General features: G+C 54.9%; 1 protein-coding gene across 1 annotated transcript in view; it reads left to right on the top strand.

The window, feature by feature from the left end:
• The window catches only part of Dlgap2 (DLG associated protein 2), a 589,656-nt gene that overhangs the window by 539,539 nt on the left and 36,107 nt on the right, over positions 1-14,010 (top strand). The window contains exons 8-9 of the mRNA XM_071610646.1: positions 4,519-4,666; positions 12,526-12,745. Of these exons, the coding sequence (XP_071466747.1) occupies positions 4,519-4,666; positions 12,526-12,745 (368 nt within the window). The remainder of the gene's footprint in view (positions 1-4,518; positions 4,667-12,525; positions 12,746-14,010) is intronic.

The following is a 14,010-nucleotide window of genomic DNA, read 5'->3' as shown; positions in this document are numbered from 1 at the left end:
GTGATTCTCCGAGATCTCTCCTCGGTTCTGAGCTTCTCCTGCAAAGTCTGCAGAGATGGTGAGCAGACCCAGCACCCAGCCGGCGGGTCATCCCTCAGCACTGCTGTGCCACATCCTCCTGGGACCTTCAGGACCTGGCCTCACACCACGGAGAAAGCTTGGGACCTGTGACAGTGTTCTCAGACGTGGGTGGCCTGAGCTCCCGGGCCCAGGAGCCAGGTGCAGCTGCACAGGGCGCAGCAGAGGACGCGGTGGAAATGTGCACATACGTGTCAAGGCTGGTAGGTGGAACCCGCAGATTCCAATGCTGAGACCCTCACCCCAGGATGCAACCAAATACCATGACCTCAAAGAAGGCAGTCGTCATGGGAGCAGGGGTCTTTCCGGAAGGGAGGCTGCTGCTCAGAAACTCCAAGCAGGCCCACAGGGACATGGCAGGTCACCTGGAGAGGGGCCAGTGCAGTGTGGCTTTCCTGAGCCTGGGGGGAGGCCTGGTGGGGAGGGGGCTGCAGAGCACTAACAGTCAGGTGGGGGGGATCGATAGGGGAAAATCTACCCTTGGCTCCTAGAGGCCAAAGGGCAGCTGGACTGGACACAGAAGCCATGCAGAAGAACCACACCCTCCAAAGTGGGAACTTGAAAGACCCAGCAGGACCTCTCTATGGCGGAGCAGGCACGGCACACATCTGAGGGCCCTCGAGGGTTCCCTTCTCCACCTGAGGCCCTGGAGGAAGCTGGACTTTCCATGTGGGTGCAGGCTACAAGATGAAATGGCCTCTGTGTTCGGGAAGAGCACACTGGTGTGGAGAACTTGAGGTCACTTTCTCCTTGGGTGACCTGCACAGAACCACAGAGGGGGCCTGTGTCTGTGCTCGAAGTCATTTAAACCCCTGCCCAGGAGACGTGCCTGGGCATGCACTGGGGGTGGGTCCATCTTGACGGTGCTCTGAAGTCACAGGTGAGATCTGTGAGCCCAGGACTCAGCAAACAGCTCTGGGCAGTCTGCAAGTGGAGGACAGCAGGACGCTGGGAGACCTCCGCTCTCTTTCCACCTTTTCACTCAGAGCTCTCCAAAATGAGCTTCCAGTCTCACGTACAGACGACCATCGAATACAGGCAGCATTTCTAAGGCAAAGATTAGGAAAAAAAAAAAGTGTTTTCATGTTTTTCTAGAAATGCTTTCTGGTCTCCTTGTAAAGTTTCTTGAGCTACCAACAGATCTATGTGGGAGGCTATTTTACTCTCCGACGACTGCTATGGCAAAGTAAGAGGTCCACCTTGAGGGAATCACTCGGTGGCTGGAAGGCAACTTCCCGATGTGCGGGACTCCTGAGGGGCGAGGGAACCTGACTTGGCCGCTGTGACCTTGGCTGGCTTCCAACCTTGGCTCCTGATGGCCAGTCACCAGCTCTGTGATGGACAGGGTACTGATCCTCTACGACACCACATTATAAAACACTAATGATTTTAATAAAAACCTGTTAAGCCTCATGAAACTAAAGCAGGTTTTAAAACTATTTTAAACATTCACCAGCCCTCCATATACCTGGGTTCTATGTCCACAGATTCAACAAACCACAGGTAGAAAATATTCAAAAAGAAAATTCCAGAAAGTTCAAAAACCAAACCTTGAAGTGGCCTCACACTGAGCACTCTGCTCGATCCAGGCACATGCGGTGGCAGGTAACACATGTCCTCTGCCACTCCCGCAGCATGAGCGGGCCTCGCCTCCGACGACAGCAGTGTCATGTTGGGGACTGTCCGTGATCTAGAGGTGACAAAGAGCATGGAGGGTGTGCCTGGCTTCCCCGCAGGAACACACCATGGTTGCAGGACCCTGGGGTCCGGCACCAGGGATGACTGGGCTGGGTAACAGAGGCCAGAGGCCTGGGCTCCCTGGTCACGCCTTGGCAACTGTGGACTTGGAGGGAAGGGCGGGAGTTCTGGAGCATGGGGCGCTGCATCCGTGGCCCTCGGGTTCTGCCTCCTCACCGCGAGGGCTGTAGACCCACTTTGGTGGGTTGGTCCGAGGGGTAAATGGCTCACTGCAGTATCAGCAGAAGTTGACCACGTGAGTCGTGTTTAACAGGAAACTGGTATCAGGTCCCTACAATGGCACCCTTTGAGGGGCACACCCAACTTTGAAACAGAATCACTGAACATTAGAACTCGTATTTGAAACACAGAATCACAAGATATGTGGATCCTCCCTTGATGCCACCCACTGGCCACCAACAGGGTGGCCATCGGAGCTGAGGCCACCAATTCCAGCGCCAGACACCAGTTGAAAATAGTACATCGGGACCAGCAGGATGTGAGTCCAGGGTTTCCTCCATCCCGCCTGCTGGAGGCGGTGGCAGGTGACACACGTCCTCTGCACTGAGAACGTTGGAGTGGTGAGGTGGTGGCCCAATGGGCAGGGGAGGTCAACCTGGAGAAAATAAGGAACCTGTGCCACCAGTAGAGACGAAAGCATGGGATCAGAGACCTCGAGGGAACGCCGGGGCAGGTTCGCACGCCTGCAAAGACAGAGCGAGCAGGTGGGGAGCCTTCGTGGCTCAAGGCCACCCCTGACCCACACCACCCTGCCCTGCGGCTCTCCTGCGTCCATGCAGCCCTGCCCCACCGCTCAGGCAGTCTCTTCAAGCGGTGCCCTGCCGACACGTGTTCAGGGAGCACACGTGCAAAGAAAGCAGGCCTGGTCATGGGCAGGGCCACCGGGAGTCTGCCTGTCCACGTCAGAGCCCCTGACATTCCTCTGCTCCAGGGAACCCTGATGGTGGAGGCCAGCCCTGCTCACCTGTCCTCAGGTGGCCTGGGGGATCCAAGGAGGAGGGCAGGGGCAGCCCTGCTGGTGACACCCGGGCCTGCTGTGGAGCCACGGTCCCCACAGTGCTGGGCCTGTGTCAGCGGGACGCCCTGAAGTCCGCACCTGCTCCCACGCCCAGGGCCAGGCAGCGCACAGCTCGCCTCTCCCCTGCACAGCCCTCCCGCACACGCTCCCCACTCTGTTCTCGGGGGCAGGGGGTAGAAGGTGGAGCATGCTATGTACATTATTTTAAAGCAAAAAATTATTTTTGTTAGGAAGAATGAATTTATAACTAATAGGCTTCACTTAATTTGAATTTATAGAGTTCGATTTTTTTTCTCTGATATCCTATTTTTAAAGTAAATTAAAGAGCTGGGCACAGTGGCTCATGCCTGTAATCCAGTGACTTGGGAGGCTGAGACAGGAGGGTTGCAAGTTCAAGAACAAACTCAGCAACATAGCAAGGCCCTGTCTCAAAATAAAAATAAGAAGGATGTGGTTCAGTAATAAAGCACCTGGGTTAGAATCCTCAGTTCCAAAAACTAAAGAGAACACAAATTACACTAAGACTTAATTTGGGGGGGGGGGAGAAGGACACACTTTAGCACCCATTGATGAAGTCAGAGTCACTCACCTAGAATTTATGTGCATTTTTATATACAGGCCACTGCATATTCCATCATGATCCCAAACAGGGATGATTAGAGGATGATTACAGATTTCTGTCCACAGTCCTCCACTGTTTCACAAAATAAAATGAAGTGTATGCACTATGGAAAAATTGTAGGTAAAACCTGAAAGGAAAGAGATCAAATTGGACAAAAATTTGAACGAGGTTTGGCTTTCTATCTGCCAAAGGTCCTCAAGATCTTCCCACACTTTTAACGTTTTACAAAATGTCCAGAAGGAGGACCAAAGGGTATTTATTTATTTATTTATTTATTTATTTATTTATTTATTTATAGTATGGGGGATTGAACTCAGGGGCACTTAACCACTGAGTCGCATCCCCAGCCCTTTTGTGTATTTTATTTAGAGACGGGCTCACAGAGTTGCTTAGCACCTCACTAAGTTGCTGAAGCTGGCTTTGAACTTGCCATCCTCCTGCCTCAGCCTCCTGAGCCACTGGGATTATAGGTGTGAACCTCCGTGCCCAACCAGAATGTATTTATGTTTAAGGGAACTTGGAAGGCAGTGGTCATTGTGGTAATACAATGGATGGATTCTTCGGTCTACTCTTTTGGCACACATTGCATGATATGCTGACCTTTAGCATAACTTAAAACTGAAGTGTTAACCGAAGTTATTATTTTTTTATTTTTTCAAGTGATGTAAAGTTGCCAAAAAGCTAACGCCACGTGATTTTTATGAGGCTCTCAGCACTCTTGGCTTAACTTCAGGAGCTGAGTTTGCTGTTTTGCTACACGAATAATAAGTGCTTCATCACTTTTTTTATTTTAATGTAAAATGATCCTAATTTCACCACCTGGCCATAAAAAGTCAGGTTTCAAAGCAATTTCGTGAATAGCCTCCCCTATCACTTTTGAGGAGATTCGCGTTTCTGGGTGTGGATCTCAGAATACCTGCATGCGGCAATGGTATCCATCAAAAGACGAACACCCTGGTGGGAACGCACACAGCTCCCGCCCTCCCTGCCCGCCCTCCCTGCACCTCACTGCTCACCCTCTCTCCTTTCTCTTTTCTTATAGCCAGAGCTACCTGCAAGCTGCAAGTGAGGTGCCTGGCGGTCACAGCCTGGACCCCTCTGCCAACTACAACTCCCCGAAATTCCGCTCAAGGAACCAGAGCTACATGCGGGCCGTGAGCACCCTGAGCCAGGCCAGCTGCGTGAGCCAGGTGGGAACTCTGTGTGTCCTGCTGCGTCCCTGCCTCCTGCCGCGGAGGTGATGGCCGGCACCCCTGGTCAGCGTCTCACGTGCACACTGTGTAGGTGCTGCCTGGCACTAGCTTTGACTGAATGAATGAACTTTAAGATCAATCTTTCTGACATTTAGGACTCTGTCCCCTTTACATTGATTAGCTCTGAATAAGCAATGACCAGTAGACAACCCCTGGTCTCCTGATGACCGAATGCCTAAGTCTTCCCTTCCCAAAAAAAAAAAAAAACGGGAACAGAGACTGGCTCTGCCATAGGCTTCCTTCAAGTTGAACCCGGGAGATACAGTAAGAAGAGCCACAGGCATGAGGAATGGGCACACAGGAGAGTGCCTGCCTTCCCAGAGGCAAAGCACCTCCCACACCAGAAAGAGAACACACCATAAGAAAAAGAGGAGGGAACACAGAGGGGTGCTTGGTGCCATCAGAGATCCCTGTCAGGCCCACACCCAGGCAGGAATCTCTCCTAGACACCTGCTCCCAGACCAGAGACAGCCCAGCTCCCAGGGTCCATCTCTACCTAGACACCTGTTCCCAGACCAGCAGCCACACCAGCTCCCAGGGTCCATCTCTACCTAGACACCTGCTCCCAGACCAGAGACAGCCCAGCTCCCAGGGTCCATCTCTACCTAGACACCTGTTCCCAGACCAGCAGCCACACCAGCTCCCAGGGTCCATCTCTACCTAGACACCTGCTCCCAGACCAGAGACAGCCCAGCTCCCAGGGTCCATCTCTACCTAGACACCTGTTCTCAGACCAGAGACAGCCCAGCTCCCAGGGTCCATCTCTACCTAGACACCTGCTCCCAGACCAGAGACAGCCCAGCTCCCAGGGTCCATCTCTACCTAGACACCTGTTCCCAGACCAGAGACAGCCCAGCTCCCAGGGTCCATCTCTACCTAGACACCTGTTCCCAGACCAGCAGCCACACCAGCTCCCAGGGTCCATCTCTACCTAGACACCTGCTCCCAGACCAGAGACAGCCCAGCTCCCAGGGTCCATCTCTACCTAGACACCTGTTCTCAGACCAGAGACAGCCCAGCTCCCAGGGTCCATCTCTACCTAGACACCTGCTCCCAGACCAGAGACAGCCCAGCTCCCAGGGTCCATCTCTACCTAGACACCTGTTCCCAGACCAGAGACAGCCCAGCTCCCAGGGTCCATCTCTACCTAGACACCTGTTCCCAGACCAGCAGCCACACCAGCTCCCAGGGTCCATCTCTACCTAGACACCTGCTCCCAGACCAGCAGCCACACCAGCTCCCAGGGTCCATCTCTACCTAGACACCTGTTCCCAGACCAGCAGCCACACCAGCTCCCAGGGTCCATCTCTACCTAGACACCTGTTCCCAGACCAGCAGCCACACCAGCTCCCAGGGTCCATCTCTACCTAGACACCTGTTCCCAGACCAGAGACAGCCCAGCTCCCAGGGTCCATCTCTACCTAGACACCTGTTCTCAGACCAGAGACAGCCCAGCTCCCAGGGTCCATCTCTACCTAGACACCTGTTCCCAGACCAGAGACAGCCCAGCTCCCAGGGTCCATCTCTACCTAGACACCTGTTCCCAGACCAGCAGCCACACCAGCTCCCAGGGTCCATCTCTACCTAGACACCTGTTCCCAGACCAGCAGCCACACCAGCTCCCAGGGTCCATCTCTACCTAGACACCTGCTCCCAGACCAGAGACAGCCCAGCTCCCAGGGTCCATCTCTACCTAGACACCTGTTCCCAGACCAGCAGCCACACCAGCTCCCAGGGTCCATCTCTACCTAGACACCTGTTCCCAGACCAGCAGCCACACCAGCTCCCAGGGTCCATCTCTACCTAGACACCTGCTCCCAGACCAGAGACAGCCCAGCTCCCAGGGTCCATCTCTACCTAAGCCCCAGGTCCCTGAGCAGCATCGAGGCCACTTTAAGGTCCATCTCTACCTAGGACTCCGGTCCCAGAGCAGCATCCAGGCCCACTCCCAGTGTCCATTTCTACCTGGTAGAGGGTTCCTGAGCAGCATTCAGCTTTGCTAAAAGAACTGTGATGTTTGATTAGGGTCTCACATGTTTAAGAGTGAGGAGTTCTGGGGCTTCCACCCTGCAGTGAGCTGGCCAAACCTCCAAAAAAAGCAAGTGGGCACTGTTAATGCCACTTGCCCTGTGGTAAGCATCCAACCGGAATTGAATGCCTGGGTATTTATTAAACATGTGGCTTTCTAATTTTAACTTCCATTAAAACAGAGCTGGTGTTCACATGCGCTCCCCACATGCTCTTTTCCTCTGCAGGAATGACAGATCCTGGGCTGGGTTGCCTCCTGCAGTGTGATTAGCAGGGCAACAAAGGCCATGTGTGATGGGTGTTGGGTGCTTTTAGGCAGTAGCCCAGCTTACAGCAAGCACTCAATAATGACAGCCTTTGCTTTTACTGCAATGCCAATAGTGAACAGTAGCAGCGGTGTGTATCTCAGAGCAGAGGGCCTCTGGGTTCTGTGCCAGGACTGTGGGCAGCTGGCCAGGGTTAAGAGAGTCTTTGACACAGACTTTTGATTCCTTCTAAGATGGTCTTTGTATTCACAATTCTTTCTCAGGGAGAGGGAAGTTGCACTCTGGGATCTGGGGCTGTGGCTCAGCGGTAGAGCACTTGCCTCACACGTATGAGCACTGGGTTCAAGCCTCAGCACCACATAAAAATAAATAAAGTAAAGGTATTGTGTCCATCTGCAACTTAAAAATATATTTAAAAGGAAAGAAAGTTGCACTTGGAGCTTCCTCTCCACACTCTCTTGGCGGTCTCTGGTCCATAACTTAAGGACTGTCAACCTCTTTAGCTTACCCTAGATGCCAGGTTTTCTCTTAGAAGTAGGTGACGCTTCCATCTGTGGCAGAGAGAATTTCCTGGCTCTTTCTCCTGATGACAGGAAAGACCCATTGCTAACTGCTGACTAGGACTCTCCGACCTGGCTCTCATGGTCCCAGGTGCCAGGACTCTTCAGTCAGGTCACCTGCTGCTACATGCAGCAACCCCCACACTCCTGAGCGGTAAGGGAAATAGGCCCCGCCCACTGTGATCCCTGTGAGCTGGGGACACTCTCTGCAGCCTAGAGGGGTCCAGGAGGTCCTGAAGCCTGCACGGGCTGGAGTCCAGGGTGCATGGCAGCTTCCTCTCGGCCTGAGAGGAGGGTGGCCAACCAGGCTGCCTGCTCTTAACGCTGACGGCTTCCCTTCAGTTAGTAGCTAGTTCACCAAAACTCAGCTTGTAAATCTGTGGAGACCCAAAACGGCACACGCAGACGGCAGAGTGGCTCTTGGCAGGTGGCAGCCACCTCCTCCTCCCCCCTGGCTTGACTTGCCTTCAGCAAGCAGGTTCCAATTAAGTGCCTGTCACTCGGCACAGGCTGCCACCAACCCCAGTAGCACCAGTGCTCCACCCGCTCTGTTTTGAGAAAACTCAGCACGCACTAGCGGCTCCATATCTTGTTCTTGGTGAACCCAGGATGGGACCTGCAGACCTGAGTCAGCAGCAAGCATCTACTCAGCCCTTCTCCATCCAGCAAGACGCCTCGCAGTGGGAAACGGGGAGCAGCCACCTGGGCCCCCGCTGGTTTAGACCATGTCTTTCCGTGTCAAGGTCCACGACGTGACTTCACGTTCAGCCCAAGTTGATTGTTTCTGAAGTGGTGCTGTCAGGAAGGTGGGAGGTTAGTGAGAAGGGATGGAGGACACTCCTGGGTCCGGTGACAACAGCGTTCCAGAGAGGGCAGGCAAGGGAAGCCAGTGACACTGTCTCCTCAATGCCCACTGTTCTCCTAGCTGTGAAAGAACTAGAATCCTAACTGTGCCTTCTGACAGTTGCTGGTCCCTCCGCCACTCCTGCGTGTGGACTCAGTGGTCCCTGGTAGCCGCGCACCTGGGAGAGTGTGTGCGGCTGTTTTGAGTGGCCAGGCAACGTCACAGTGTCATGCCAATGAGGAACATTCAGGGGAGCCTCTGTCAGGTTTTCATGGAATTCTGAATTCCCGAGTGCGGCCTGAGGTGACAATCCCCAGTGACAAGAAAGAATGTTCTACTTTGTGAAATCTGTATACACAAACAACAATAATGCTTTCTTGGAAACCCCAAGAAATGGGCAGGTTTGCCCCTGTGGGGGTCATCTGGGAGGCATGAAGACCCTGCTCTCAGGAAGACTGGCTGGGCAGAGCCACAGGAGAGGTGGACGAGGCCACCCAGAGGCTGACACCCATAGGGGACAGAGCCAGCACGTTGTGCTCGGCCTATGGAATGATTCTGCCCTTCACTGGGTGGATGGTCATAGCTACCCCATCCCACCTGGTCAAACAGCTAGTTAAAGTGACCCACTCTGAAGCTCAATACGGTAGCATGGATCACAGAACCCACCCCTCAACTGACAAGGCAGGTGCCCTAGGTCACAGGAACCTGAGACTCAGGTGCAGGACAGAACAGAATGATCACCTGTATTTGCAGAGGTGATGCGAAAGGCATTCCAATAGGGAGCAGGCCAAGGTGTATCAGAAAGATGGCACCCCGTGGGCTCATCCCGCGGTCCTCACCCTCGGGGACCTCTCGTCCTCAGGCTGCAGGAAGCTAGGTGGCATTTCAAGATGGAGCAAAACTAGGTGTGGGGCACAGCACTGCCTTGCTCATAAGAGGAGAGAGAGGACAAGCCCCTGCTGGCCGGAGAGACAGACTGGTCAGGAGAGGGCCCAGCAACACTCGCAACTCTGCAGCTGCTATTGCTGTGACTCATGCCCTCTCAAGGGGACCCAGGTCCTTCATGGGGCAGGAAAGAAGACACCCTGGCAGAGGGCAGGGCGGAGGGCAGAGGTCGTCTTGATGGCTTTGGGACCTGCCACAGGGACAGGAGTCTCCACTCTGCGCTGGGCCCCCTCCCTCCCCGCTGGCTCCCTGCTCCAGGGGACCCAGGTACAGTGCAGCCAGAAGGAGCCGTGGTAGGTGTGGGCTGAACTGTGCATCCGCAGTGGAGATGCAGTGTCAGACCCTGCCAGGGCTCCAGAGTGACAGGCACTGGCGAGAAGCCTTGGTCCAGACAGTTTTAAGACAGTGGAGCATTTCTGAACACCCACCTGGGCGCCTGGCTGTCTGGCTGGCATGTCCAGGCTTGTCTGCCCTCAGCTGGGTCTCCCTCCCTGGCCTTCGGGCAAACCCAGGCTCCCCAGCCCAGGCCCAAGACTGTCCTTCCTGGCCTCAGGCCCCAGCCCGCCCTCCCAGCACCCTCCATGAGTCCAGCGGCCTGTCAGTGAGCTCAGGGTGAAGCCAGAGGAGTGTGACACAGGGGCACAGAGCAGCAACACTCGCGCTTTCTGTCTTAGAGGTAGACTCTGACTCCTCGGCCCTGGCATTCCTCTGTGGACACCTAGGGACATGAACTGACATGCTGTTTGAAGAGCTTCGTTGACCTAGCTGCCAGCACAGTCCAACAGTCCCAGAAGCTGGGGTGAACAGGACCCCCCACAGCCCCCACAGCAGTGCAGCAGGAGGCCACCAAGGGAGAGGCCCATGTCCCCCCTCAGCTGTGTGTGTGTGTTGGGCAGCAGAGACAGAAGAAGGGACAGAGACAGGAGGAGGAGCAGGGGACAGAGGCAGGAGGGGAGCAGGGGACAGAGACAGGAGGGGAGCAGGGGACAGAGGCAGGAGGGGAGCAGGGGACAGAGGCAGGAGGGGAGCAGGGGACAGAGGCAGGAGGGGAGCAGGGGACAGAGGCAGGAGGGGAGCAGGGGACAGAGGCAGGAGGGGAGCAGGGGACAGAGGCAGGAGGGGAGCAGGGGACAGAGGCAGGAGGGGAGCAGGGGACAGAGGCAGGAGGGGAGCAGGGGACAGAGGCAGGAGGGGAGCAGGGGACAGAGGCAGGAGGGGAGCAGGGGACAGAAGCAGGAGGGGAGCAGGGGACAGAAGCAGGAGGGGAGCAGGGGACAGAGGCAGGAGGAGGAGCAGGGGACAGAGACAGGAGGGGGATCGGGGGACAGAAGCAGGAGGGGAGCAGGGGACAGAGGCAGGAGGAGGAGCAGGGGACAGAGACAGGAGGGGGATCGGGGGACAGAAGCAGGAGGGGATCGGGGGACAGAGGCAGGAGGGGAGCAGATGAACAGAAACTGAGGCACAGATACAGGAGCGAGGGCAGAGGGACAGAGAAGCAAGAGGGGTAGACGGGTTTGAGGGGTGACAATGTAGGCATCAGTTGGTGGGTCAAGAAGGAGGGGAGTGAGGGGATAGGCCAGGGGGAGCTGGGAGCGGTGGCGGGGGCAGGAGGCCACTGGGCACCCTGCAGGGTGGAGGAATCTGCGCTCAGCTCTGATGCGGGCCTGGGGGAGTTGTGAGTGCAATGACAGTCCTGGGCACGGCACTGAGACGGGTCCTGGGCAGCTGGAGGCCTGTGGCTGAGAGCAAGGGGCCTGAGCCCCAGAGCTCTGCTCCACATGCCGTGGCACAGGCGGGCAGGAAGACGGGCAGGAGGGGTGGCCAGAGCAGCTGGCAGGTGCCCATGGGCGCTGCCCCCCTCCCAGCTCTGACTCTGTCTTCTTGCTGTGTCGCAGGGAGACTCAGCCCCACCCATCAGTGTCATTGGCAAGCACCCCCAAGTGCACACGCATGTTAGTGGGTGTATGAGTACGTGGAGGTGACAGGCCATTTATCAAAGTCGCGGTCCATCCCGTGGAGAGATGCCCCTGTGGAAGAGCTGACCTGTTCATGCTGATATCAGCCCCTTGCCCTAGCAGAGCACTGGCCTGAGCTCCCAGCCCCATTCCAGCTCCTCAGGCCTCAAAGTCCCGCTGCACCTCCCCATCCCCTCAGCGCTTTGGACTTCCACTTAACCGTCCAGATCTGACCCAGGGACATGGACAAGCATCCATCAGGGTACCTCGGAAGGAGCGTGTCTTCCCCAGCTGTCTCCAAAGCAGAGCCCCGGGACTGAGCTGAGGGTGCAGCCCATGAACCCCCAAACCCACACCCCAGCTTCTCGGGCCAGCACAGTGCTTCTCTGAGCACAGTGGGAAGACTGATGTGGACAGGGAGCATGGCTCAGGATGGAGCACTTGCCTGGCATGCTCAGGGCTCTGGGTTTGATCCTTAGCATCAGAGAGAGAGAAAGAGATCGCAGTCTGCAAAATTATCGCTTATCTTTAAACCATCAAAGGAAGTCAACATGTAGCACCTCAAGCTAAGGGGGGAAGCCTGGGGGTGCGGTTGAGATGACCTGTTCCATGCAGACCCCCGGAGGATGCGTCCCGCTCACCTGCACTGGCTCACACAGTGGCGACGAGGCGGGTGGAGGGGCTGTGCCCCTGGTGACGCGTTTCCCTGACAACGAGAGCAACCTCTACCCTGAGAAAGCACTAAGGCAGCTTGTACTGGGGTGTGGTCTGGCTGCACAGCCCCGACCCAGAGCTGCCTGGGCAGAGTGGCTCGGAAGGGCGACGGGTTGTTGGAAACGAGGAGGGGTGAGCAGTTTGAATGCCAGCTTTGTGCCAGGCACCGTGTGAGATTTGCAGGTGCCCTGCTCTGGGTCTTCCTGCTAATCCACAGCCCACAGCCCAGCCTGACTGTGGGTCCACAGAATCTCATCATCTTCTGGAACTGGCTATGCATCTTCATGTTTTTGTAAGAAATAACTCAATAAATTGTTTCCCAAGCTTAACAGATTTCCAATGCTGATTTCAAATTAGCTGTGCTGAAAATATAAGACCGTAGGTGAATGTCGTGGGATGAATCCTTGTCTTCCTGATTCTTGTGTAATGTGGTTGGGATAACCCTGCTGGATTCAGGTATCAAATGTGCTGTTGATTGTTCTAGATGAGTGAAGCAGAGATCAATGGGCAATTCGAGTCGGTGTGTGAATCCGTCTTTAGTGAAGTTGAATCTCAGGCCATGGATGCCCTCGACCTGCCCGGATGTTTCCGAACAAGGAGTCACAGTTACCTTCGAGCCATCCAAGCTGGTTACTCCCAGGATGATGAATGTGTCCCCGGGACAACGCCCTCCAACATGACATCCACCATCAGGTCAACAACAGGTAAAGAGCACCCTTCCTGACTCCCCAGCAGGAAGCCTGCAGGTGTGCCCAGCCTGTCCCCAGGAGTGGTGCATCTGCCCACAGGCGCCCTTCACTCTTCAGGCGTTTGGTACTTTTCCAAATTGCATGTGTTACAAAGTCACATTTGCAATAATAGTTTTGAAGCATTTTTTTCATGGATAGCCTTTATTTTTTCTCAGAATGAAATCTATAAATGAGCAAGTTCTTTAAAATAATTAAGTATAATTTTTGTAAAGTTTTGTACAAGGGAAAGAGGTTAAGTGCTGACATTTGGAAGGTGGTTGCATTTTAAATATAGAAGCTAAATAGACTGCAGTGAGATTCAGCAGACATGCAAGGCCTCGGGGCCCCTGCGGTGCAGTGTCCAACTCAATCTCTGCCACTCGGGGCAGCAGATCCATCAACATGATTCATTGCTGTAAAGCCAATCAATCGTTAATGTAAATTCCCTAATTGTCTTAGGACGTGAAGGATTCAATGTCACGATTTCCTTCAGTGCTAATGGAAAACCATATCTACCCCTTTGAAGATTTACCACCTAAAACCAAGTATCACTGCCTGATGTTTCACTGCACCATTATTATTTATGTAACGATGAATATGCATGGCCTGGGGAGGCCATAAAACACAGCCCGCGGCGGCAGCTGGCTGCTCTGCCTGAGAAGGCAGAGAGGAGGAGCACCAAACACCGCGGTGCCCCCAGCGAGCTCCCCTGCTGTTGGGGGGTTGGAACGCCACCGCCGTACCAGAGGGGTTTGAAGTACAGTTCCAAGGAGAGAGAACAGATTCTGTCACAATAAAGTGAGAAAAAATGGGAGTGGGGGAGGAACAGGGGCTGAGAAGGGTGAGTCATGACACTCATGGCAGCTGGGCTGCGTCACTGCCAGGCGAGCGGGGACCTGGGGACAGCAGCTGCAGAAACCCAAGCTGAGCGCTCAGGCCTTCCTCACCTTGGAGAGGGGTTTGGGTGGAGCCTGTGGATGGACAGACCTCACCTCCCATGGCCCTGCCCGGCCCTGGGTCCTGACCCTTCCCAACCGCCCAGCACGGCCGTGGCCTAGAGGTGCCGGGAACAACACTGATCTGGAGAAAATGGCTTCACTCCTGGGGGCCGTCATTGTGGAGAGAGAGCCACAAGACAGATTTCACAGAGTGACCCAGGAACAGCGCCCGACTCAGGCTGGAATTCTGATTTACATACACTCTATTTCGTCTTTACCACACACATTACATATTCTAAAAAC

Source organism: Marmota flaviventris, chromosome 3 (genome assembly GCF_047511675.1).
Source record: "Marmota flaviventris isolate mMarFla1 chromosome 3, mMarFla1.hap1, whole genome shotgun sequence".
Taxonomy (NCBI): Eukaryota; Metazoa; Chordata; class Mammalia; order Rodentia; family Sciuridae; genus Marmota; species Marmota flaviventris.
The sequence above is the reverse complement of the archived record's forward strand: the minus strand, read 5'-3'. Positions and strand labels throughout refer to the sequence as shown.